General features: G+C 44.8%; 1 protein-coding gene across 1 annotated transcript; it reads right to left on the minus strand.

The window, feature by feature from the left end:
• Window positions 1–12,916: 12,916 nt before the first annotated feature.
• Window positions 12,917–25,722, minus strand: LOC104268107 (aquaporin-3-like). The gene is made up of 6 exons (XM_009874224.1): window positions 25,540–25,722; window positions 16,510–16,636; window positions 16,202–16,339; window positions 14,745–14,863; window positions 13,784–14,001; window positions 12,917–13,085 (listed from the first exon to the last, which is right to left on the minus strand). The coding sequence occupies exons 1-6, from the start codon at window positions 25,645–25,647 to the stop codon at window positions 12,917–12,919; spliced, it is 879 nt and encodes a 292-aa protein (XP_009872526.1). The 5' UTR covers window positions 25,648–25,722.
• Window positions 25,723–26,407: the final 685 nt, after the last annotated feature.

Here is a 26,407-nt window from a genome sequence, read left to right on the forward strand (position 1 = left end):
GGAGACTTGTATGAGTATGATATGAATAGTTGGTCTAGCCAGTTCTCCACAAATATAGGAGATTCAGTGTCTCTAACTGAAAATGAGGCTTCTGTGCATGACAGTGATCTGCTTTCTGATGGTTTGCATGCATGTATAGTCTCTATCATCCAATAAATGTCTGTTACCAATACCTGCCTCAGTGTGATCAATAAGACCATCTCAGTCCTCTGTCCAGCCAGAGACGGCTATGGAATTTGTAGGAATTCTTGACTCCTGCTGCATCTGCCACTCTTCCACGGTCGCCTTCAATGGGCCAAGTTCAAAGGTGGTGGGGGAGAAGAGAGATGCACTCAGTCACCTTCTCGCACACCCAGACTGCATGATCACATAGTCCTAGTCTCCTGGGTAAACCAGACAGAAGCTGATAATCATCTCCTTATTGTGTATCTCCAAGAGTAAAATTATCCCCTGCAGGAGAGATTGTTTCATGTGTGGATAGATTTCCCTGCCTGTGGAGCACTGAAACATGAAAAACATGAAAGGAAAATACCATGTGAGCTCCAGATCCAAGGCAGAGATGAAGCTTGTTTTGAAGCTGATAGTTTGTTTGCATATGGATCACTCTAGAAGATTTTTCCTGGATTTCCTTCGAGGAATCCAAACAAAACCTCCCAGGAAATATTACTGAGAATTGTCTGCTTATGTATCTGTTCTACAGCTAATACTGCAAAGTATAACCAAGAGGTCACCTGCAACTCAAACATTCCCCCAGAGACACCTCCCTGCCCCCATTGACATGGAACATCTGAATGCCAGAAGGGAAAAAACAGTAGGAGACCAAAGCTACTAGCTCTTTTAATTCATTTTCATTCCCTTGTTCATGCTTTCTCCTGGGTTTGAATTGGAATGTCTCACTGATGTCCTTCATGATGCTCCTCAATGTGCACAAGGGAAAAAGGAAGGAAAAAGAGATGACACGGGAGAAAATAACAGAGGGTTTCCAACCTGCAAGTCCCCTCTAAGAACCCTGAAAGCTTCCTGTTGCCAGGTTTATACACACGCAATATTTCCAGACATGGTGACAGGGAGACAGATCTTCAGTGGGAATAAATGAGTTGAAAAGTGGCCTGGGGGCTGAGGAAACACAGGAAATGTGTTGGGAAGTAAAGATACTAGCACAAGAGCAGGAGCTCCTTCCAAAACACAGTGTGGTTATGAAGTGACTGAGCTCCACGGCAAGGGTGGAGAAAAAACAGCTCGAGGGCATCAGGTGAAGGAACCCAGGACCCAGGCTCACATGGTGCCCCAGGCAAGGCTGTGACGTGGTACATGTGTGGAGAAAAGGCAGGAACAGGCACCAGGGAACAGAAACTCACCTGTCTCCATCTCTTCATCTGCTTCCACCACAGAGAAGTCCCTCATGCACCCCCACCTGGCAAAACCCCCATTGACATAAACTTCGGTGGGAGAGGAAGGAGGAGGGAAGGATTTAGACAGATCTGCTCAAAGCTCAACAGAAAAGGCTGAGTGGATGCCCTGGGTGGGAAGTGAGGAAACGGTGAGGACTCCCTCAGCGAGAGAGGTTTGGGCACAGTAGGAGAAGCCTGGACACGCTCAGAGACCTTGGAGGGAGATGCAGTGACGGAGACGAGGAACAGAGCCCAAAGGGTCTGTGGGACAGCAGGCAGGCTGCGTCCTTGATCCCCTGCCATGGCTCTTTCCTCCAGTGACCAGCTTCTGTCTCAGTGTCCTTGAGGGCTGAGCTCGGTTCCCACATGTCTAGAGCATAGGTGACCATAAAGCTGATTACCTTGGCTGAGGAAAAGGCTCTCATTAGCTCTTCTCCCTTTGTAGCTTACTTTCCTCCCAGGGGCTGACAGAGCTGCAAACATTTCCTCCTCAAAAATGAAAGGAAGAAACCGTGAAGAGACCAACCCCTGAAGGGAAATAATAAACAATCCGTGACAGCATCACCTCTTTGATAAAATGCTGGGAATATTTTATGAGAGCTCCTCACAAAAATGTGGCTGGCTGGTAGCCGGGAGCTGAAGCTTTCAGAGCCCCCACGCCTCCATGTTCCCAGCCTGTTTTACAGGAGCTGGTCCTCCCTCACTGCCTCCATGACCCACAGGCATAAATGGGGCTCTGCTAGTACTGAGAGAGGAGGAGAGGGAAAAACACTGAAAAGGACTAAGAGGAAGAGTGCCTTAATGAAAGAGAGGAGCAGGACAAAACCTGGAAGACAAATCAATCTCAGAGATGCCGAAACACGGAAGGGGAGCATAAAAGGGCTGAGTGGAGAAGAGGTCATGGGAAGGGAAAATACCAAGCCACTTAACCGAAATAATTGAATAGCAAATGTTGTGTACAGGCTGTCTCCACTAGCACACAACGCTATCTGCAGCGTACACCTTCTCACCACCCGCCCAGGGGCAGGGTGGTGCTGCTCTCTCTACTTTAAAGATGCACAAAGGCTCGTGCCCAGACCAGAAAAGGGTCTCAGGCGTGGGAAAGCTCTGCGTCGCCATTCCTCACTTTCAGGCACCTGGCATGCACACCACAGAAGAAACACAAGTGCCCTATAGCACAAACAGGGAGATCCACCCCTCCCACAAACAGCTCCCATCTCCCAAGACTGAGGGCAATCCCCAAGAATTTTCATTCTATGTTATTCTCCACCTGGTTATAAATAAAAAAAACATAACTTTTTTCCCTGTTTCTGCAGTTCAGGATAGACTTGAGGGCCCTGGTTTTTCTTTGTCTAGATCCAGCTGCTCTCACTGAGAGTGGGATTCAAGGTTGGCAAGGGTTAGGGTGTTTTAATATCACTGTACTAAAACCAAACAGATCTATCGCTGCCCTCGCCCTTTCAGGGTCAGGGTCTTCCTTGCTTTGCTGCTCTCTGTCCTACAGATTTTCCTTCTGGTAAGCCCAGCCTCAAAAGGAAGAAAGGTGAGAGACCACATCACCCAGGCAAGAGCTTTGCTCATGAGGCAATTACTGATCACACAGCCCTTCACAGGACCACACAGATTATGAACCTCAGTAAAGCTGGTACAAGAGTCAGCTTCTCCTGGCCAGGGATCCTCCACGTGGGCTGGAGCAGCATTGTTGTCCCTAGAACTTAGGGAGCAGCAAAGTCAAGATTTGTTAGATACCTGCTAGTACTTCTGCTGCCCTGGCCCGGGGGAGGTTTCTCTGAATGGCTTCTCCTCTCCTGTCAGCTTCTCTCCTCCTGAAAGCCCAGTATAGCTGTAAACATTTCCCAAGTGAGCACGAGCTAAATGAGAGTAAAGGACTCAGATGCACCACAATTTGGCTGGAGATGAACTAAAGCAATGCAGCAAGAAAGGGAAAGCAAAGTTAAAGGGCGAGAGAAACTCTGGCCTTCTGTGCTGGGTGGAGTTCAGAGGTTGTGGGTGAGCCCAGGGGCTTTAAGTGAAAATGTAATTTTTTCAAGCACTGAGCTGACGCCAGCCAAGACACAACATTCAACTATTACAAGTTGTCCTAATAACTCATACCTGAGAGGTGAGTGTTACCTAGATATTAGCCATTTAAGTTACCTGTGCTCTGGATTTGAGGCTGCTGGCCAGGGCATTACAGTCATAATGAGAGCATGACATGTGAAATGGCGTTATTTGTGTGACTGACACCTGAGTGTGCTCAGTTCAGACAGGACAGAGAACCCAGCCTGTCTCTTTCACTCAAAATACGTATTTTTTAGCTCTGATAGTCCAGGCTGAGCCTTAGCTGCTGCACCTGGCAGGAAACATCCACCTGGAGGCACTTCCCAGTGATGAGAGCCAGAAACCCAAGCATCTGGGATGTTCCTGCAAGGCTGTCCAGAAAATGTTGCTCTAGTCTCAAGTACATCTTGGAACAGTTGAAGATCTTCTGGCACAAGACAAGCCTGCCTGTCAGGGAAGTTGTTTCCCAGTGAGAAAATTAGAGAAAGAAGAGTGTTAATTATGAGACAACATCAGTGTTTCTCCTTGGAACAGTGAATGAGGTTGCCCCTCCCTATATAAACCAACAAACTCCTGTCAGTATGTAAATGCAATGTTACTCCTGCCCCTCAAGAGAGCTGGTTTCACCGCAACTCATACCAAAACAAGAAGACTATCTGGGAGCTCAAAAGCCACCTCATCCATGTGGTTTTTCTTGGTGCCTGCAGCAGCATTCCTAAAGAGGGCAGGGAGGTGGAAGTGGCTGTTTTTGGAGACAGCATGGAGGGACAGGCAGACCTTTCATCTGTTCCCTGGTCCATTCTTAAGTTTTTATGGAAATGGGCATCCTACCACAAAGGAAATAGAAAAATGGAGATTTGCCATGTTTCTGCCTCTGTCCAGACTATAGTTTCCAGGGGAGGATTCTAGCTCCAGTTCAGTGATCTCCAGTGTTTGACCTAGCTGTACACACATAGGACACTCAAAGGTGTCTGCACAGGGTTTGGAGCTATGACATGGGGCCTGTAGAAGATCTCAGCCATTTTGGTGCAGCAGCTAGAGCCAGACAGGACTCACCAGGGCATCTCAAATGGCTCCAGACTCCTACACTTGGGCATCTGGATTGAGACCATAGTGAACACAGGCAATGAAGCAATTCAGTTCTCCTTTGTGGATGGACTCAGTGAAAGCTCATGTGGTTACCTGCCAGTCTGAGAAGTGTCATGTGCTCCCAGACTTCCCTCAGCTGCTATTTGCCCCTGTTGCACTACGCTTCTCTCATGGGCTGCAGGGCTCAGACACAGCCAACTTCTGCTTTCTTTCCCTGTGCTGGGTTTTCCATGTGCACTCATCCTCCACCTCCTAGTTCTTGGAACCAGCACAGTCTTCTCAGAATTTAACCTTTCATATCTGGAAGCTGAAGACACCATCATCTTTGCCTTGTGTCTGGAGGAACAAACATCCTCCCAGTGTCAGGAACATTCATCTCTCTAGCGTGTTTTTCAAGCTCAGCTGTTCATCTAGGCAGGCACAGGACTGGGCTGCAGTGCCTGACGTCTGCTCAATGGCTGGAGCATCTGGACTTAGAGGTAGCAGATGTGGGTGAGAGGTTTGGCAACACATCACTTTGTGCCCCTGTTGCTCAGAGATAGAGGGGAGACTGTTATCTTGCATTTCCACCAGGGACAGAGTGATGAATGTAAAGAACAAATGGTGTTCCAGGCACGGAGCAGTGGGTAAACACTCAATGTCCCAAATTAGAAGAGGATAAATCCGGTCCACAGATACATAACCTCTCTACACTCAGTACTTGTTCTCGAGCAAAAGGGTTTTTAAAACAAGCCCTGACCAGTCCCCCAGCCATGTCTCTACCCTACCCCATTCTTGCACATTAGAGCCACACTACACACGATGAGACAGGACCCAGAGACAAATTTTCCCTCCTGGAGGTGGTTAGGTGGGAGCACACTGGCAGTTCTTATGTTTCATGACTTACACTTGGGTCTCACATCTTATATCTGGACTGGGATTGCAGCTTTTGAGCTGTCACCAGAGTTACAAAAGAGGGGCACCAAGTCACTGAGGGTGTACCTCAGTGCTTTAATTGAAAGATTTTATGCAAGCAGGCAAAAGAAGTCAGATACACTTTAATTTGAGACAATCAAATGCAGAGGGGTAAGGGACATTTTATAGAAGATTTCCCGATGTCCAAGGAAGATGTTTCAACTGGTTCCAGGTCAGCAGCAGAAATTAGTGGAAATCAAGTGAAGGTCCTGGGGAGTGCTGAGTGGAAGATGGGATAGATGGGAACTGTGCAAGGAGCTAAGGTAATTCATGATTCTGGAACAAAAAAAAATGCCACCATCTCAGGTAGTATATTTCTTGTTATATTTTCAGAGTTTTATCCTACTTGGCAATCTTTAGCCTGAGAGCCTGTTCTCCTTGTTGTCCTCCTCCCATTTATTTATTTCTCTTTCATTCACCTCCTTAGTCAGATTCTCAGCCCCAGCTGGACAGGTTCTGCTAGGGGAATGTTTTGTTAATAGCCATTTGTCCTCAGATCAGCTGGCAGATAGACAGCAAAGAGCAATTTACTCAGGCTTAACTAAACTTTGTCTTCTGGAGCAGTTCAACGTGAAGGCTTGCAAGAATTTTTAATGTTCTCTGCCAAGTCCCTATCATCTCTCTTGGCAAAAGGGAGATGTACTGCAGCAGGTGGGGCAAGAACTCAACCAGCCAGTCCCCCAACAGGGCTCTTAGGGAAGATTTTCCTTCTTCAGCTGCAAATGCCACTCAGCCTATAAGACAGTGGATAAGGAAGTAGAACTTGTTCCTGTACAGGATGAAGTCTCCCTGACATTCTCCCATGGTATTTAGAAATGTCGCAGCTTGAGATGAGACCAGGTCCCTAGATTAAGCATAGAGGAAAGTGCTGGTAGAGCAGAGAGAGGGCTGGCACCTCTCACCCGAAGGAACATTTTGAGTAGTGGACGCCTGTAAAATGCTAATGCTCATTGCTACAGGGTGTCCCCAAGGCAAAAAGTAAGAATACAGTAAAACAGACCTCAGGGCAAATGTGTTCAAGAGTGGCTACTAATTTCCATCTTCTTGATGAGAAAGGTCCTGTCATGCAGTCACCAGACGTGGAGAAAGTATAGCCCAAGGAGAGCTCACACCATGCTTGTCCTACCTCCTAGATTTTTCCACCACAGCACTGGGGCTTGGGAGCGATGGTCCACTGTGACTGCACCAGGATGCAGGAGCTGGGGGTGAGATTTTTATGTCCTAGCTGCATCCTCCAAACCCGCAGACAGTGATGGGAAGGTTAGCAAGCTGGAGCTGCAGCCATCAGGAACAGGCAGATTGGGCACCAAGGAGAAAAGTTGAGCATAAGAGGAGAGAAACTGCAGCAGCAGCTGAAGGACAGACACCTTCTCCTGCTTAGGAGTGGGGATGAAGGGGAGGCTGGTCTCCAAGACAAGGGCCCCTGTAAGGACTATTTGAAAAAGGGACCTCAAATTCCCGGGGCAACCAATGAGTGATGTGGGGATTAGAGGAAACCCCACCAGAATTTAAACTCCCACATCACTTGCAGGTTTACCAAGATATTTTGTGTGAGTGCAGATACCCACTCAGTGGGATTTGCAAGCATATCTAAAGGGCCAGGGCCACATTCCCAAGGGCTCCAGAGATGCAGAAATCTGCTTGGTGCTATTTTCCTCTTGTTTCCTCACAGGTATTGAGGACATACCACTGGGCACCCTTCCTGGCCAGGGAAGGGATCCAGAATTGGATCTGTCTTCCCATTCATTTTGAAGTAACTCTTTAATAAATGTTGTTTATGTTGGATTTCATAACCTGCATAATTCTATGTCATAAAGTTTCTCGACTGTCTGTATATTTTGTTCAATGACTGCTCTTTGCAGTTGATTTTACTTTCAAAATGCTGGACACGTCTGTACACCTAATAATTGTAAAAAAGAATGTGAACTAACAAAAAAATGTCACAAAAAACCAAATCCAGGAGGTATAGGTGGTAAAGAGCTGCCTGAAACTTGGTAAATATGAGACCAAGAGTTTAATTCAGCAGTGCAGCAGCTCTTGGCTCGGGTGTGTTTCTGTAGCGTATCTTACACAGACCTATCCAACTGCGAATGCAGACCTTGAGCAATTCATGTAATGTGTGTTGTTTAATTTGCAAGGGGAGGGCTTTGATGCTAGCAGACATGCTGCTTTCAACAAGCAAGAAAAGTTGATATCAAGCTGTGTTTATGGAGATCGGATGCTGATTTTTTTGTTGTTGGTCTATAGAAATTTTAGAGGCAACAGATCAAAACCAACTTCTTACCCCTAAGCTTGTTACACGTTTTAACAAGGAAACTCCAATTTTCATTCTGTCTTCAGACTGCAGTTAGATGGCTGGGGGAAGACCTTAAATAGTCAGCCCAGCTTTGCAAATAAAAGAATATCTTGAAATCTTTCTTGATTAAAGTTTGAATCCACCTCTGCACTCTAATTTGATAATGGTAAATACAAGCTACACCACAAAACTTTGCTAGCAGAATATTTCAGCTGCTTGGTGAGTAAAAATGTTACATTTTTAAATGATAGAGTCTTTCTGTCTGTGGCTTTTGCACCATTATGGTATTGAATTTTCTTTTTCCAGTGCAGCTCTTATGTTGTTATTGTTATGTAAGCGTCACAAATCGGAAAATAGGAGGTTCAAGCAAAACACAAAGCGAAACTTCTTTACTTTGGGGCTAATGAAGAACTGGAACAGGCTGCCCAGAAAAGTTGTGGAGTCTCCTTCATTGGACACAATCAAAACCTGCCTAAATGTGTTCCTGTGTGATCTACTCTGGGTGATCCTGCTCTGGCAGGCAGTTTGGACTAGATGGTCCTCAGAGGTCCTTTCCAACCCCTACTGGTCTGTGATTCTATGATGTGGCCAGACATGAAAACATTTTCAATCTTATAAGCTCTGTTGACTTACAAAGATTCTCCATCTCCCTGGAGTGACATGGTTGTGCTCACTTTTCCAGCCAAACTAATCTTTGGCAGCAGTGAAAAGCTATGTGACAGCAACTGGGTTGCAGATACATTGCTTGGAGTTCCTCAAGCACCCACTGTGCACCAGAGAAACCTCATGAAGGACATTGCTCCTGAACTGGAATTTGAAAGGGCAAGAGTGAAGAGGAACCTCCTGCTTAACAAGGAGTTCTTGGTGCCAGGAAGGATTTTTATTATTCTTTTAACAGTAAAGAATAAATGAGGTGGTTTAATAAGATACAGGAGTCCAAGCCTCCTACAAGGCTACAGAGGCTCCTAAAGAGTAGAATGCCCACAAAATTGGAGGCCCTGGGCACACTAGGACTGTGGGCATGCTGGAGTTGGGTGGTGGGCTAGGACTTCTTTCTGCCTTGAGATATAGGGTGAGAACAGGAAAGCTGGGAGTACACGTATGACCTGAGCACAAGGACTTACAGAAAGTAGCAAGGAATACAACAGCCTTCATGGTCCAGCTTTGCCAATGTTGTTCCTCAACAGAGCCCACCCCTCACCTTCTTTTTAGGAAGGCAGGCAAAGAGCCATCCTTCACTTTTTTGGCCTGGGATAAAGCCCTTCAAACAGTTTCAGGAATTGTCTTTCATAAGGGCTTTGGCCCCGTCCCCTTCTCCCAGCAAGCTTCCAGGTGGCTCTTTTTCATGGAAAAGGATGTCAGGAACCAAGGTGAAGGTGATGGGGAGATGGGAAGAGAGCAAGTAGGTGATGTTTTAGTGCTGATCTCCTGGCAGATGTGGAAGCCTGCTGCTGTCAGTTCATGGGTGGACAAAGCGAACTGCCCTGCAAGAGCTTCCCCAGGTGTGCAGCCTAAGGCAGGAGGAGAACAGGGAATAAAAAGCAGGCTTCCCTGGGGCACCGCTGATGTGCCACAACATTGCAGCAGCTGCAGCAGAAAGTTTAGATCAGCTGAGAACCAAGAGGAGCTGCACACTTGGCCGCTCTCAGCCTGCCTTATAAATTTCATGGGTTTTAAAGCAGAAGGGACAATTCCTGTTAACGTGACCTTCTGTAATGCAGAGATCTGGGAATTTCCTCCAGTGGGACTTGCTCTTAAGAGTTCAGTTTGCAGTTTAACTGAACAAAGTTTTTGTAAGACAACCAGTCCTAATTCGAAAACCTCACACAAAAAAAATCCGCACTACCTTTTAACATTTTGTTCCAGCAACAAATTACTCTCTCTGTCAAGCATGAATAGTTTAAATTGTTTCTTCCTACAAAGGAAGTATATTTCAAGAGTTTAACAGCTCAGGTTCATCTCACCTGAAACCCAGATGACTATATTTGGCAAGATGAGTCTTCTCCAGTGACTCCAAAAGCAAGGCATTAAACACAAGATGATTCAGTGCCTTTGAAATTTAGGTATGGAGGAAAAAGGGAAAATACTTTAGTTTGCATGGGCCTGCCAGATGAGTAACACCCAGAAGCTCTCTCAAGGCAGCCAAACTGAAAACAAACAGAACCACTACTTGCAGAGGTTTAAGGGTGCCTGATGATAGGGAAAATGGGATCTACAGTTAATTTCATCTTTCCCTCCCCACACTTTCATAATGCTTCTAGAGCTCTTGAAGTCTGGCACATCAAACTGTCCTGTGCACTGCCTTCCTTACATGGTTCGCAAAGAGCTGCCCTATTCATGTTGCATGTGGGCCAGACCCTTCTGGGAGGTGAGGCTAAATTCTCCAGAACCATTCCCTCCACTGCTGGCCAGCAGAGCTGGCATCTGCCCCTTACCACATAATATTGGATCTACTCAGCAGTGCTTAGTGCTTCTCCACCAGATCCCCAATAAGCCAAAGATTTACACCATGGGGATACGGTTAAGACAAAAAAAAATTTAACCTAAAACTGGTAAGATATTTTACTGAGGTTTTTATAAGATTAATTGAGGCACAATTAAGGCAAGGGTATAGGAAAAGGCAATTACTACATGCAGGAGGAATGTGGCAGGCAATGTAAAAATAAATTAAAAAAATAAATGAAAAATAAAAAATAAAATCCCGTACCTTAAATCAGAAGTCATAAGGTCTATAGTAATAATTCTAGTACATTGATGCTACCAGTTGAAGGTACAATGTAGAAGAGTAGAAAAAGAACTAAGAGTTCTAACGGAAAATGGGAATTAATATCTGAAACTGTGTTAGTTGGTCATAGATGTTTCCATACAGATTTTGAGGGATAAACTTTCAAGATTGAAATGGAACAAAGCAGCATGCTGACCACAGATAGACCATGCTGAACAAACTTGGCAGCTTTCTTGCCAAAAGCCATTTGATTTCTAGCTGGTGAATTGCAGGAAACCACATTCTTCCAGACTTCACTGAATTGTTCGGTATGGCACAGTATGGGAAGTTATGAGTTATTTTAAGGCAGTACAATTAATACAGGAAAATTACAGCAGTACACAAATCAGCCAAAGAGCAACAATAACTCTATTTGCAGAGGCAACAGGCTGGAATAAAACTGTTTGTTTAATTCTGCAAGCACTGGATTTAGGTCTGCAATGCTTTTCATTGTGTGGTACAGCTAATACAGAAAAAAATGTCAACAAGTGAAGTAAGCTGAGTGATGCTGGACAGTACAACAAATGCACAGTAGGATTGCCTACTGAGAACTATGTAACTGAAAGAATAGTAAGAGAATTTAAATGGTAGAAAGGGTGAGAGACAAGTGCTGACCTCTTAGTTCTTCTGCCTTAAGAATAAGACAGCAGAGGACACAACTACACAGCCCACACCTTGGTTTTTGCACCAAGTACAGGTACCCTACCTCCTCCCACCTGCCCCAAAAAGCCCAGCTGAAAAGAAAAAAGAATAAAACACAAATGGAGCATGTAGATCTATTGCCTGAAAGAGTTAATTCACTTTTGCTCCTATACATGTAGGAAGAGGAAAAGGGCTTGAGAAAGCTATTGCTATAGATGACTTCCTCTCCATGGCAAAGCTTGCTGACAACTCCTTAAAAATACAGCCAACACTTGCATTTTACAGTGTGGGTAACAACATTTTATTTTTTTAAAAGGCAAAAAAAAAAAAAAGAATACATCATTTAGCAACTGGAAATGTGTACAAAGTTACATATTTCAAGGAGTTCACACATTAAAGAAACGGGCTTTGAAAGAGTTTCTCTAATTCTTACGAATTCTTTCACAACCGATACTGCTGGTTTCAAATACTCTGTAATAATAGAGCACTGGAAGAGCCAGAGATCCCCTGAGATGCCAGCACTGCTAGTACAGGAGGTGCCTGACCTCAGACCCTTAGCTGTGAGTACCAGGGATACCCCAGGAATTCTGCAAAGTGGAAAAGGAGATGCTCCAACAACACAATGCCATGATCTAAGGCCACCCCAGGAAAACCCAAAAGTATCTCAAAGCTGTTAGAGAACAGGCAGTTCCCACACATCTTTAACTCATCCCTACTCTGGCATTTAACAATGGATTTAAGGAGTAGATTTATATATAAATCTATTCAAAGAAAAAAAATAAAACAAAACAAAACACTATTTTTAAAATTTACATGAACATATAAAACTTTAGCAAGATGATGTTTCCAGTGGAACTTGGCCATTAGCTGCTTGCAGCATAGAAATACAAGGCTGATTAATTAGAAAGTATGCTACAGGGACACAAGCTTTCCTTCCAGGTTAACCCATGGCTAGAACAAAGATTTCCTGTGTCTTATCTTCTAGGAATTGGCAATATTAAAAATTGTTATTAGAAAACCAGGGTACGGTGGTTTGCAAACACTTTGTCTTACTATTAAATTAAAATCCAGTACACTCTCACTCTCTGCTCTGACATCATGGGTCAGCTGATTGATACAATGTTCTAGAAATTCATGGGAGGTATAAAAAATTTGGCCAATAAAAATCATTCGGACAAGTTCATTCTTGGTGGAAGTTATTGACTTTAAAGCAACACCAAGCATGATTTTGATCACTTGTAGAATCACAGGCAACTTTTTTCCAGGATGTAGGAATTGCCATTCCATGCTAGCAAAACAATTCAAGTTTTGCATGATCCCCATTCCACAGATATGGACACAGGTTTGGAAGGAAGCAGTTTTGCCAAGCTATCAGGCAAGGCCAGCAACACAGCCTAAAAGAGCTCTAGATTCGTTAACAGTTGGGCCATGCTGGAGGTGTTGGACAGCAATGGCCACTTCTTTCTTGACTCCTACAGTTCTCAGCCTCCCTAGTGAAAGATTACATGATATTGCATTTGGGGAAAGGCCCATAGGAAAATGCCTAAAGCAAATATATCAGGGATATACACACACACACAATAAAAAAAAAGCTAGAGTATCTCAAGACAGGAAAAAAAACCTCTTCCTGTTGCTCTTGAAGCTCTTAACCCCTTTTCTCCTCTTTGCAAGCTGCAGTCCTGAGTAATGAATGTCTGCCAGACCTGGATGGCAGCTTTCTCAGACCCTCTCCTTGTGCTTCACGTTAGACAGCTTGACTGTTTCCTGCTCAGAGGCAGGTGGAGAAGGCTCATCATGGCATCCAATCATCAGCTGATAGACAATCACTCCAGCAATGGCCCCAAGGAAAGGAGCAACGATTGGAACCCACCACCACTGCTTACCAGTCCTGGAAAACAAAAAGCACACAAGGTAAGAACCGCAGCACAAGCATTAGGATATTTGTGTTTGGATCTGGAACAATGCAGAATCTGGTCATCTCCAAACATCACTGGTGACTTGCACAACGCAATAGTACCCTCACGCCCACAGCAGTTTTCAAGGCAGATATTGTCTCCGCTGCAAGTTCAGCTGACAAGCAATATAGAACAACTACTTCCAGGGTTTCCAAGACTATCTCTCCACCAAGAGAGGAGAGAAGTATTTGCAGTGCCTGAACCAGGCACCTTCACTCCCCTCCCACGGCTTACAGGAAAGCAGCCCTTGGTAGCACATAGCCTGTATTGCTCACAGATCTCAATTGTTTCCAACAACAATAAAATCCAAGTATAACAAACATCCGCCATTTTCTACCACCAAAAAAAATGGTGATAGGCTCATGTTCAAGGTGCACTTGAACCTTCCATGGATACTCCTACATTTTCCCCACAATAAAGTTAGGCTATTTGTTCTCACCACTAAAAACTACCCAGCTTCTATGATTTCTCAAGAAGTCACAGTAGAGCAAACAGCTTCTTTTAAAAACATTTACACAATCCAAAAGATACCTCATGGATGCTAAGATTCTTTACAATACCATAGCTACCACCTCTTTGGACTCAATTTTTTTCCTGTTGATACACAAGGTTTTCTTCAGCAAGCACTTACCAGAACACTTCAGTACCCCAGCCAGCAATGGCTGTGAAGAGACGAGGCCCAAAGTCCCTGGCAGGATTGACAGCATAGCCAGAGTTGAAGCCCATGGAGGTTCCAATAACAAGGACAACAAAGCCAACTGTGAAAGCCTCCAGCCCTGTGGGCACAGGGTTGTTGTAGGGATCGACAATAGCCAAGACGCAAACGATCAGGGAGGCAGTGCCAATGAACTGAGGAGGAAAGGGGAAGAAAAAGAAGAATTTAATCCAGATCAATCTTTTAACCAAGTTATTTAACTTCTATGAAATCTCAGGCATTTAGTACTTATTCTCTAAACTGGAAGAGCTGCACTGACTCATTCCATGCCATTATCAGACCACAGTAGACAGAGGACCCACAGGAATGGGAAAGTGGCACGTGCTCCTCCTGGCAGCCCGCAGGCTCAATCAGGCCCACGCTTCTTTTTCCCTACCCTCAGCAGACCTATGAATAACCGTGTGAGTAGCCAGAAGACCTGAAGAACTCTTCCTGAACCTGCTTTCAGCTCATCAGAACTGGGTGGCTGCTGTCCTTTTGTGGCTGATAGCAACTTTAATGAGGAAAGCCACCTTCAACACCAACCACCACCCCACACCCAGTCGACCTCTTGACTGTGCAATTGCCACAGTAGTACACTGGAAGTGAGGAAGAGCCACCCTTCCTCACGCTATGGATCTTCAGGGGCTGAGATCAAGGGATGTCCTGGACAGTGTTGTACTACTGGTTAATCCCCTTAGACAAGCCTTCCTGCTCTAAGGGTTCTTCCTAGCTCTGCTCTTCTATGGGCAAGTGAGATACTTGAGTCAGCTCTAAAAAAATATTTCTAGGTATCTTCTCTTTACACTGCAATTCATCCTCTAAAAAAGAACAGGCCTAGAGTCACCCCAAAAGATTCCACTTCAGATGCACCTTCATCCTCCCAGCACCCTCTTACTTGGTCAAAGAATCCATTCACAGTGTTCAGATGCTCAGATGGGTAGGTGGCAAAGATACCAGCAGTGCTATTCGTTCCTGTTACAAGCAGACGACCACCAGCAAAAGCCCAGATGGCATCTAGAGGTGGCGAAAAGGGAGGGAAAAAAAAAAAAGAAAAAAAAGAGAAAAAGTTAGAGGTCAGTCATTTTTCCAACACGCATCAGAAAAAGAACCCTGCTTGTAAGATGACTAAAATGTAGGTTCCACAGAGCCATGAATATTGAGAGAGAATTCCGTGAGCATCTCATTGCTGTGTGCTGCAAAACCATTGCAGAGCAAACACTCATTTGAAAAAACTTAGGGCATGATCTGCCACAGCATTTTACCAGATAAGCTCAGATGCAGATGGCCCAAGTTCCTGTTCCTAGTATTTCTTGTTTGCTAGGCACCAGGAAAGAGTAACAGCCAAGAGGTAAACACTAAGGTGACTCCAAATCTCTCCCAAAGGTACCCAAATGCCTGTGGTATCTGTCTTGGTGCCAAGATGTAATATATTGCTATGATCTGCAGCGAACAGGATTTGGGCTGATCTTGCACTTTTCTCAAAGCCAATATACAAGTAATTTCACCTCTCAGGGTTGTCTTGTAGAATGGTCAGTCCCTTGCCTACCACTCTGCAGAGATGGATAACTACCTGGGTGGGCTGTCAAAACCCTCCATGGTCACTGGAGAGAAGAAACAGACCTCAGGTGGAAGTTACAATGACCCAGATGTTCTGCTCAACTGCAGGGAGCACTGCTTCTATTGCCAGAAACAGACATCAGAAGGCAAAGTCTCAGTCAAAATGCTGCCCTTGATATTTGAGAAAGAGCAAGTTCCAGGAAAAAGCAAGTTCTTGCCCACTGAATATTGTCCTGTGATGAAGAACGCTGCTCAGGAGGAATAGATGCATGAGGAACTGGATTTCTAGGATGCTTTCAAAGTTACAGAAACACTCTGACAAGGGTGAAAACTGCTAGAAGTCCCATTGTATGGAAGGTAATACGAGACAATGCAGAAGACATCCATAGCAAAGTCTTTATTATTACTTTTTAAATCAAGAAGGGTAAAATGGCTCTGGAATAGTGCAGAGATATAACATCTCCATAACCAATGAAGTTTCATTGGCTTTTCTGGAAGACCTGTTTTAGTCCAGACAGCAGATACAAGAGGGGCCACCCACTGGTGCACTGATCATTACTCAGGGACAATGGCTTGCACATTGACAGTGCTGGTTGGCCTCCAGATTGATTTGAGGAGGTTTGAACCCAACATCATGAGAACAGGAAAGCCCTCCCAGAAACACAGCAGGGAGGCTTCTCAGATTTTTGCCCTGCAAGAAAAAACTTCTGTCTAATCTGGAAAACAGTGTCCCTGCAGCAAGTCACAAAGAGCAGTACTCTCACCCCAACAAACCCACAAGGTTTCCACACTTACCATAGTACAGCCCAAAGACTATGCCAGCTCCAAGGAAAGCCCCCAGGGTTTGTGCTAGGGCATAAATTGGTAGCTTGATCCAGGGCTCCCGGGCCAAGAAGCACATGGCAAAAGTGACAGCTGGGTTCAGGTGTCCACCTGTAGAGAGGCTGGTGGTTAGTGTACTTTTACAGGTGGAATTTGGGTCCCAAAGATGAATCAAGGGACACTGGTTTCCATACCAATGCTACACAGAAAACCTACGGTCATCTAGGCCTACAAAACAATTGTCACAAGCGAGATCCAGCCCTCATGGAGCCACAACATACCTGACACCTGTCCTGCGATCAAAATGCCCAGTGTTACAGCAAAGCCAAAGGCCAGATTGACGGTCAGGAAACCTCCATGAGTCCCTCTGCTGAGCACAATCTGTGCCACGGATCCACAGCCAAACAGCTAGAAGGAAAAGAAGGAATTAAAATTACCCTCTCCATTTCACGTCAGAACCAGTGGCTGACCAATGCCTGCAACTTCTCCACTTATACCTGCATGTGCCATCACAGTCCACCCATGATTCAAAGCCTTCAAAGCTTTAATCTTTGGTCTAAGTATTTAAGTGTTATCTTTAGGGATGGAAGGAAGGAGAAAGGACACAGGACAATACTGTCTCCTGGGAGGGGGAACCAGAACCAGAGCCAAAATTCAAGAGCAAGATTGCACCACAGCAAGCTGAAGGTCTTTATTCTACTATCGAATTTTAACACGGTAGGTGAGAAGAACTAGGCAGATAGCATTGCAGACCAAGGTATTTAGTGTGCAACTGTTCAGGGATCTGGGTTTAAAAAGGCTAATAATTGTATGACTGGGTAGCAAACACATTGTCAGTGGACAATTTTGCTAATGCCTGGAAATATAGACATGACTGAAGAAGGCCATATTCAGCCTGACATTCATGAAGTCATCTTTCAGGTGACAGCAAGAGGACTGGGCTTCCCTCCTTGAGCTTAAGTACCACTCCTTGCTGTGGTAACTCTGACACATCATTTCAGACCAATCATATCCTTCCTATGGCAAAACCATGCAAAAAAGGATCAGGGCAACAGAGCTGGCCTGTCTCTGCTGCAATAACATGGGACAGGTACCACAAGAAAAGCCCATATTCCTGGACTTTTCCAGGAACTTGCTACCAGCAGAGCCAGAGGCTTGGCCTTTTGTCTAAGATCAGGGGTGGCCCAAGCACTTTGGGGCACAAAAGCTGTTTAGGTGACAGTGTTTCTTAGTAGCTAAGGGAGGCATGTGCTTTTGCTCTAAGACATTTGCTCCAAATGGGTGATCCTTCTCTTAACATCCATGAAAAAAAAAAAAAGCCATCCTTCCTCTGCTCACCCTTAAAAACCCAAACCAGTTTTCCCAGGCAGTTCAGTTCATCACTCATCCAGCTGGAAGTTTTCTGCCTTCCCAGGTCTTTCCACTCTCCACCATCAAATTTAAGGAGCCCTGATTCTGATCTTCTGTATACTCTTTTCTTCCACTGACTCCACTTGAATTGATTCTTGGTGCGTAACAGTTATTGTCTGAAGGTACTGAAGGCATCCTTAAACTAGAACAGGCATTACAACTTGCTCCTGAGATCTTAAAACCTAGGGATCAAGGCTTGCCTTATTTCTTCTGACCACATACCCATATCTACACACCCACCAATACTTTCTGCTTCCGTGAACAAAATCATCCCAGAATTACTCAATGGGCAAAGAGGCAGTATCTGCTCTTAGTGGGTAAGCCACCAGGTATGCACCAAAGAAGTAGGTGTATCTGTCTTCACCTCTCCTGCTGATACTGGACGTGTCCACTGAGTAACACACAATCCAGATGAGGGGCAAAGCCAAAACACACATAACCCAGCCCCTCAACAACTGAAGAATTACTGACAAAGCAAACACTGCACTCAGCCTGATGGGAAAGGAACACCCAGATAGGCTGCAAGCTGGCTCACAAGGTGGACACTCTGTACACAGGTGCCTCTTGTCAAGAGGCCAAGTCCACAACACAGGACCTTGTGTAGAAAGAACAAAGGAACCTGTAGAACTCGTTAGTTAACAAGAGGGACAGCAAGCACTGCTCTTTACCAAGTGCAGTCAGAGCAGGGCCTTCAATATCCTAACACTGAGCTGCCCAGCTGGGAAACAATGGCAGAGAAGATGCCGTGACAGAGGCAGAAAAGATGAGCCTTGTTTATTGCACAGGAAACAGAGCCATCATTCCCAGCTATGCCCAAACCACCAAGGGAAGCATAACTCCAACTGAACAAATAAACACTGGCTAATGACTAGAGTGACATCTGTTACTTCCCTTACCCTAGACAAGCCCCAGCATGCTTCAGTAAGAGGTTCAGAGAGTACTGGCCATGGTGTTCGCCACTCTAAGGCCACACAACAACATCAGTTTGACTAGGGTGGGGACAAGCCCACAAAAAGCTGCAGTGGGCACCTGAGTTTAGCAGGGTTGACCACAGGTTGTTCCTGGTGATGAAAGTATTTGTGTTATTCACTGTAAAATAACTGGCATTTCTGTAAGTGAATGATGGTTGGCTCATTAGCCACATGCCTTCTGGTTGGAAAAAAAAAAGAAAAAAAGAGTAAGGTTTTTCCCCCTCCACATCCCTGTTCAGGTCTTTCCTTAACCTGGAGAAATTTCTTCTCTACCATTTCTCAGGAAGCCATTCCCTATCCTTCTCTTCCCCTTCCTACACCTGGCAATAGCTCCCCAGCTTTTCCTCAGGAGAGAGTCTATGGCCCATGCAAAAACACCCTGGAGCCACTCCACCGGAGCATTAAAATTATTTATCAGATGAGCCCTGAACACTGTTTGGTTTAATTCAGCATAACAGCAGAAAACTTGACCCTCAGCATATAAAAAGAGTAAGGTGGTATTTATGGACAGATTTTAACTTCGGTGTACATGTGCGCCATTCCATACTGCATCAGTGGAGTCCACTAAGCATGAACATATATTCTTATGTGTTTATCTGTCCATGGCATGTGACTTTTGGGACCTAGTTCAAGTCACACTCACACATGCTTTTGCCAAAAGTGGCTTGATATTACCCAGTTTTAATTTGTAGTGACTATTAGAATTTTTAATCACACTTTCCATTTCTGCTATTTGCCAGATTTCCTTCAAATTCCTTTTCCCAGACCATACAAGACAGAAAACCCTTGGCACCCATTTTTTAAGTCTTCCTTTTCAAATGCTCACAGAGAAGTGTTTAAAAGTAACTAGCTTAAGCTGAAAGGCAAAGAAGGTCAAATAGAAGCAATTCAGCATTTATCACAGTGGTTAAGTCCACGCAATATATGTAAAAGTCTTTAGGCAATATAACACCACTGTGGTCAGAATGCAGTGGTACAAACCCAAGAGGGAGATGATCATTCATTCTCTGCTTCAATACCCTTTTGCTGCTTATGGTTGGTTTTATTTTATTTGTTGGATTTTTTAAAAAAAAAAAGAAAATAAAAGAAGTTATTGAAGGAACATGCTAGCCAACAGAAATTCAGGCTTGCACCTCACATGGCAGTGGGTGCAGCAGTCAACTGTTATATAACCATGATCCACTAGCCAAGTTCAAAAGCAGCTCTAAAGTGCTAATAATGCTAATAAAATGATTGCCACAAAGCATTGCTCTGTTCTATTAAAGCTACTCTCCTAGGAATTGAGGTCAATGCACCCAGTAACCAGGTTAATGAAAGCCAGCTCCCTAATTTCATTTTACTGGCTGTAGCAGCTCTGGTGTTTTCTCCCGCCAACAGTGAGGTTTCTCACTCCTCATGAGCTGATCCAACTTCTTCAACCATGGAAAAAACAATTACAGGATCTGTGAGTTGAACTGGCTCAAGAGTGGAAGGGCTGACAAACTCCAAAGCCGCTACAAGGGAGGAGGTATCCAGAAGCAGCAGCAAAAACAGAAATAGGTAGCAGGTCACCAAGTGAAACTTCCTATTGGGGAAACCTTCAACTCTCTGTATCCAGGGCATGTTTGGAGAATAACTCTTTGGCTTTGTCACTGAATGTGAAAACACCCTGCCTCGGTGGCTGGACACAAGAAAGCAGGACTGGTAGGAAAAGATCTTGGAGAATAAAAGCAAAAAAAATGGAGAATAAGAAGCAAGGCCATCTGAGTTTATTACGCAGACCTTGTGAAAAGCAACACCATACAGGAGCTCAGGAAGAAAATCTCTTCCCTTTATGGCCTCCTCTTTTCTTTACTTGTGCTTTTTCACACAGTCAGGTGTGACACAATGGATGAATTTGCTCTTGGACTTCAGACAGACTGATCTCTAAATCAAGATGGGAAAGTTTGGCTGGCATAGCCCAGGAGGAGCGTTATTACCTGAATTACAACTTTTCTCTCATCCAGAAAATAGACCAGGGATTAGGCAAGCAGCATGCTGCAAAACTACCCTAACCACCTTGGTGGATGGGAAAAGCTGCTCAGCTCTTATTGCCCTCTAGTTAGTGGGGAAGATACCAGAAGGGCAGTCAAACCCTGGGTCTACTCTAAAACAAGAAACCTCAAGATGTTGATGGAAGATTTTAAGTATTAGACACACAAAGGGAGAACTCTCTTCATCTCAAGGTGAAACTTGGGACCATCCTACAGTCTCTCCAAGGGTAAAAGCTGGGAGAGAGAGGGCAGAGAACCATCTCTCTATAGCCAATTCAAAACAACCCCCCAACTCCATCTCTGCAGCTCCAAGCAAGGTGTTAAAGGGGTTAAAGTCTCCCCCATAGCCCTTGCTGCCCTTGAAGGGAGTTGAACCCAGCTGGGCAGATCTGAAGACAGATCGATCCACACTGCTGATCCTGCTCAAGCAGTGCACAGAGATACTTCTCAATTCTGTGGCAGCCAGGACAACCTTCACCAGCCACATCAACAGTGCAAGGAACACCGTAATTTTTGCTTTTCCTCAAAGCATTTCTCAAATAACCAGACTGGTCATCATTTACAATTTGCAAAGCAAGGAGAAACATTAGACTCCACAATCTAGCTGCTTGTCCAGAATGGCTGGAGCCAGCCTGGAGAGCAGCAGTAGACCATCCTCTCTTGTGCTCAGCTCTTTCCACACCACACGCTGTCCCAGAGCCAGGCAAGGCTTCAGGGCTCAAGAGATAAGAAGATCTAAGGAAAGTTGTACCACACATACAACACATGCTACAACTACGTTGCACAAAGCTAGGGAGACAAGCATCACTCAGTGCAAGAAACCCAAGCAGCCATCAGTAGGCGAGTTGGGCATTACAGAGAAAATTCACTATTTTACCTTGTTCCCACACTCACACAGAAGCAAAAATCACTTGTTCCAATATCCCTGGTATCCCTCAGATCAGAAGGCTTTAGGTCTTCAAAGTCCCATACTTCTGGCGGGGTTCTGGTCACAGGGTTGGGCGCTCCTGGAGAAAAGCTGCCTTCTCACCAAGGGTAAGTCTTAGTGTCTGAACTGTCCCCTTTGTCGGAAGGGAAAACCTCCCTTCCCTTGCATGGGGACAGCAAGAAGGGATAGTTTTGAACAATTAATGAAGAGATTCAACCTCATCTAGCAAAAGAGGTGAAGCAGATCAGCAGCGCTGACATTTCCCATTCCTCCACACCCAGCAGCACAGAACCCTTGCAGGGAAGAATCAGCTCGACATGCTTACACTGAAGATTCCCCGCCCCTTTTAAAATCTAGTAAAGCATTAATAAATAAAAAAAAATAATTAAAAATAAAATCAGATTCTCCAAATGCAACAAGCTGGGTTCAAAGAAACCATCACAAATCAAAGAGTGATTGCAGGAAGTGTCGTGTCATCTCAGATGGCTGTGGGACTAGCAGTGGCTTTAAGCTTTGCACTGCCAATGCTTAAATGAGTCTTCCTTTGCCTTGGTTACCCCAACCACTTTGCAGTTTTGGTTTCTGTGGTCCACAGCACACTCATACTCCAAAAAGTACCCACCCAGCCACAAAGTCGAGGCAACCCTGATTGAAAAGCAATTAGGAATTTTGCTCTTTCTTCGTGCCTCAACAGCAGTGAATCACAGTTAGTACAGCTTGGAAATCAATGATAAACAGCAAGTTGCTTTTCCTGCAAGTGTAGGAACCAAACGGAGTCAGCTTTGGTATTTACAGCCAGCAGAGCACAGTGGCCTGCTGCTGGAAATGTGGCTTTAGTGAGTTGCTACAGCAATAACACAAGCAGCAAGTGACTGGGAAAATGCCTTCAGCATTTGCGTTGCTTATCTGTTGCCAGCAAGCGGTGCTTCCAACATAGGTATAAAGTTCAAACCTAAAGCACTACTCAGAAAGTGCATTTGGAGGGGGGAAGTCGACTTAATTATCAGAGGAAAGGTAGAATCAACATCACTATTTTGTAACAGAAAAGACATTACTGCCAGAATAAAACCACGTTGTACAACCTTGCCTTTGCACTATTCAGGGCTTGGCTGCCTTAGTTGGATTATTTTTCTTATCTTATCTTTTAAAAAGAGGCACTGTTTTGTGTTAATGCTCGCTATCTTTACAACCTCCTTAAAAATAAGAAAAATAAAATCTAACACTAGGTTAATTCTTACAGGCAAAGTGACTTTGCAGGGGTCTGAAATAACTTTGCTCTAGAAGAGTTTGAGAGTGCTCCAGTCATTATGCAAGCAACAGGGAGGAGAGTAAGAGCTGAAGCTGTGCCAATATCCACGGTGGGACAAGTTTTACATTACACAGTGAAATGTAAAGTAAGCTGCTAACTTTTAACAGCCTCCCTCCCTTGGAGCTCAGGAAGTTGATTTTAGTCTGAACAATATCAAACCTTAAATCCATCCTAATATTGTTCTGTTCTAGACTTATTTGTCAACTCCATCTCCCATGAAGACAATTTCATGGATCCCAAGTCTTTCCTCAGGTATTTTATCATATTTTATCTACAACAAGATGTTTACCAGCAGCTAAATGCATATACACACAATTCAAGCCACTGGCAGGGTGGTTTAGCAGGGAATTCTTCAAGGTACAAAATGGCAATGTCTCTCCTGGGACTATCTGATTCAAACTACTATTCAGGTCATCTGAAAGGGGAAGAAAGTAATCTTCAAGGCCCCTTCTGTTTCAGGCAGATGATAAAATAAAAAGACACAAAGGAATCCAGGTGGTAGGGAGGAAAAAAAAAAAGTAAAAGAAGTTAAAACTGTGAGTGTCACTTCTTTCAGAATAGATTGAGACCAGCTCAAGATGGAAAGAGCTTGAAGCCCAGCACACCAATATTGCTGGCTTGTTGCCTTGGAACCCATTTCCCTCTCTCTGTACCCTGCTTTTCACTGCTGACAACCCAGGAGCATTCACCATGTCTGGGACTTTCCCGTTTCTCCTACCAGCCCACCCAACCTCCTCCCACATGGACACAGAGTACCCGCAGCCCTCCATCCGCACTGCTGCAGGACATCCTAGGTGACTTTTACAAGGCCTATGAGACAAGAGTTGAGTGTGTCACTAAAACCAACATATTCTTTGCTGCCTGAACAAGGCGAGAGATCTGTTTGTACACTTATACACACTTTAAAACACAGCAGGTGTGGTGCTCCCCAGAATAAGGCATGTGTTTCCCACTTTGACCAGTGCAGGATGCAGCCTGGCTGAAGGGTGCCCATTACCACTCTCATTTTGGAGGCTGGTTATGATTTTGGCCCAAACAGTTCCTCAGGCTCAGAGTAGCAACTCCAAGGCTGTAGAGAAAAGTGGTCTTAATCCAATTAGAAGAAGAAATAACATTTTCATGTGTCTTTCCGAACGCTCAGATCTGTCTAAAAACATGCCTTGTGTCTCAACAATATTAACTTATTCCACCTTACAAGTCTTAGTTTGCTTCAATTCTAAGACTAACTGCAGCAATATCAGTGATTCATGGACAGCAACTTTCTACCCATTAATCACTTTCCTATCAGCTTCTACCTGTCTTAATTCCAAATAAGCCTTCCCTGAAAAATCAACAGGACTTGTCTGCAAATCACCAGAGCTGGGTCGCTGGCGATAAAGACACTGCACCGTGCAAAGCTGCTTTCTTTTGAGAGTTGTAGCATTTTACAGGGTCTTAGCAGCGTCTTCAATTCTCCAATATAAGACTCAGTAGTCCTCTCTTCCTCACAAAAAAAATAAAGTGATTTATGAAAGCATAAAATTATGCATGGGTCCTTTTGTGTTGTTCTCTGGGTGCACATGCAGCTTCATCAAGCCTTACTCTGCTTTCAGCTCCTCCACTAGATTTTTTCCCCAAACAATCCTACCAGCAGTTACAGAGGAGTGTAAACGCACAGTAACTGCACCGAAACTTCTAGAATTGCTCTGAATTTACACCACTTCAGAGAAATTTTCACCTGCAGATATTCACAGTGACGACACCAATATCAACACACCAAACCCGTGATCCATTGGGCAGTCCTACATTTTTGGATGTAGATGTGCAAAGCCAGATACACCTGTCCCAGTTTTCCTACACATATATTTGCTTCCCACTCCTTACATACAACTGTCTTGGCTGTTCCCTCTGTCTTTGCCTTCAAAGAAAGCCAGGACCACTTAAAACATCTACACACTGGGTCTACCCTGTTTTATCCCTTATATCCCATCCCTTTGGAAACTGAGCACTAAAACAGGCAGAAGAGTTTTGTAGCCATTTACCCCTTAAAACACATCAACAGACAGCTCGGTGCTGTCACACACATGGTGAGCACAAGGTCCTGATCAGCTGCCGGCACGGGCTGCCACAGTGTCGTGCAGTCCCACTGATAAGACCCTTTGGAAACTGCAGCCAGCAACAAAATAAAACAAAACAACAACAAAAAAAAAAACAACAACAAAAAAACCAAATGCTGCCACAGTTTAAATTCTGGCTGCTTCTTCTCCTTAGGATGTACAAGTAAAACAAAGCGAGGTAAGGAAAAAGCTTTCGCTTCCCTGGGTGAGAACACTTGAAGTATTTCAGTGCCAAGAAAATATTCCAGGGCAGACAGAAAGGAAGTTTTGCAGGATCCTTAGCAGAACACTTGCTGCTTAGACAGAGTCATTTTGCCCCCTGCACTTTGCAGATACACAAAAGCCTCCAAAACACCCAACAAGCTCTTTAGAGACCACCCTTTGCCAGCCACTCCAAAGCTCACCCTAAAGCAACTTGCATGAACCCTTTTTTCCTATGAGTAGGGACTTCTCCTCTAGTCCCCTTGAGGCAGGTTGCACTGGAGCTGGGCTCATCTCTGTGCAAACTCTGGCAGCGGCACAGCCCCTTCACTGGGGCAATCTTCCCCACACCCAGGGCATCCCCACACCCCATCGCAGACTCACCACCAGGATCAGCGTCCCCAGGCACTCGGCCAGCGCTTGCCGTACTAATTTGTTTCTGATCCTCAAGTGCTCCTCAATAGTAGCAAGCACGTCCTTTTGCCTCCCCATCGCAGCAGAGGTGCTTTGCAAGTGGTTTCAGGGAAAAACCAGCAGCTGACGACGCCTCAGCAATCTTTCTTCCCCAGCAGCGCTGCCTTTGCTTATAAATAAGTTTGGTGGTGCCTGACACACCTCCCGCGTAACCACACCCCTTCCACCCCACCCTGTCTTCAAACTCAATTTTTTTTTCTTTTCCTCCTTTTTAGAGTGAGGCAAAGTGTGTGGTTTGCTTTCTTTGCTTTATTGTTCCCATAAGTGAGCAAAAGATTCAGGAGTTTCAGTAGAAGGAAGAACTAAATGTGGCAAAGATGTCCTGCTCAAACCCCCCCTGTTCTCATCACTTATCACCTGAAACATGGGCCACGTCTGCCCCACTCCAGCTTTATCTGGAGAACTAAAAGCTAATGCATGGACTGAGCAGTGTCCTGCACCATTTGTGCAGGGATGGTACTGTGTTTTCAGCTTGCTTTCCCTCCCAAGATCCTGCAGGATGACAAAGTAATAAGTGTTGATCCAGAGGCTGCAGGTGCTTTTACAGCAACATTATGGGGCAGAAGGGTTTGTTCCGCCATGCCTGTGCTGCAGGCTGAGGCCAAGGCACCTCCAGACTCCAGCAATTAGCCAGCTGAAGCTGGTATCAAGAAGCAAGACCAGACCTCTTCCTCTGAATCCAAAACCTTGTGCATCATTACAGTTTTTCTCCCCTTCCTAAGGCTTTGGGAGAGCATTTTCAGCCCAGTGTCCATGAAGGCTGTGAAGAAAAGCCATG

The sequence above is a fragment of the Apaloderma vittatum genome, unplaced genomic scaffold (assembly GCF_000703405.1).
Source record: "Apaloderma vittatum isolate BGI_N311 unplaced genomic scaffold, ASM70340v1 scaffold4438, whole genome shotgun sequence".
In the NCBI taxonomy this organism is placed as follows: Eukaryota; Metazoa; Chordata; class Aves; order Trogoniformes; family Trogonidae; genus Apaloderma; species Apaloderma vittatum.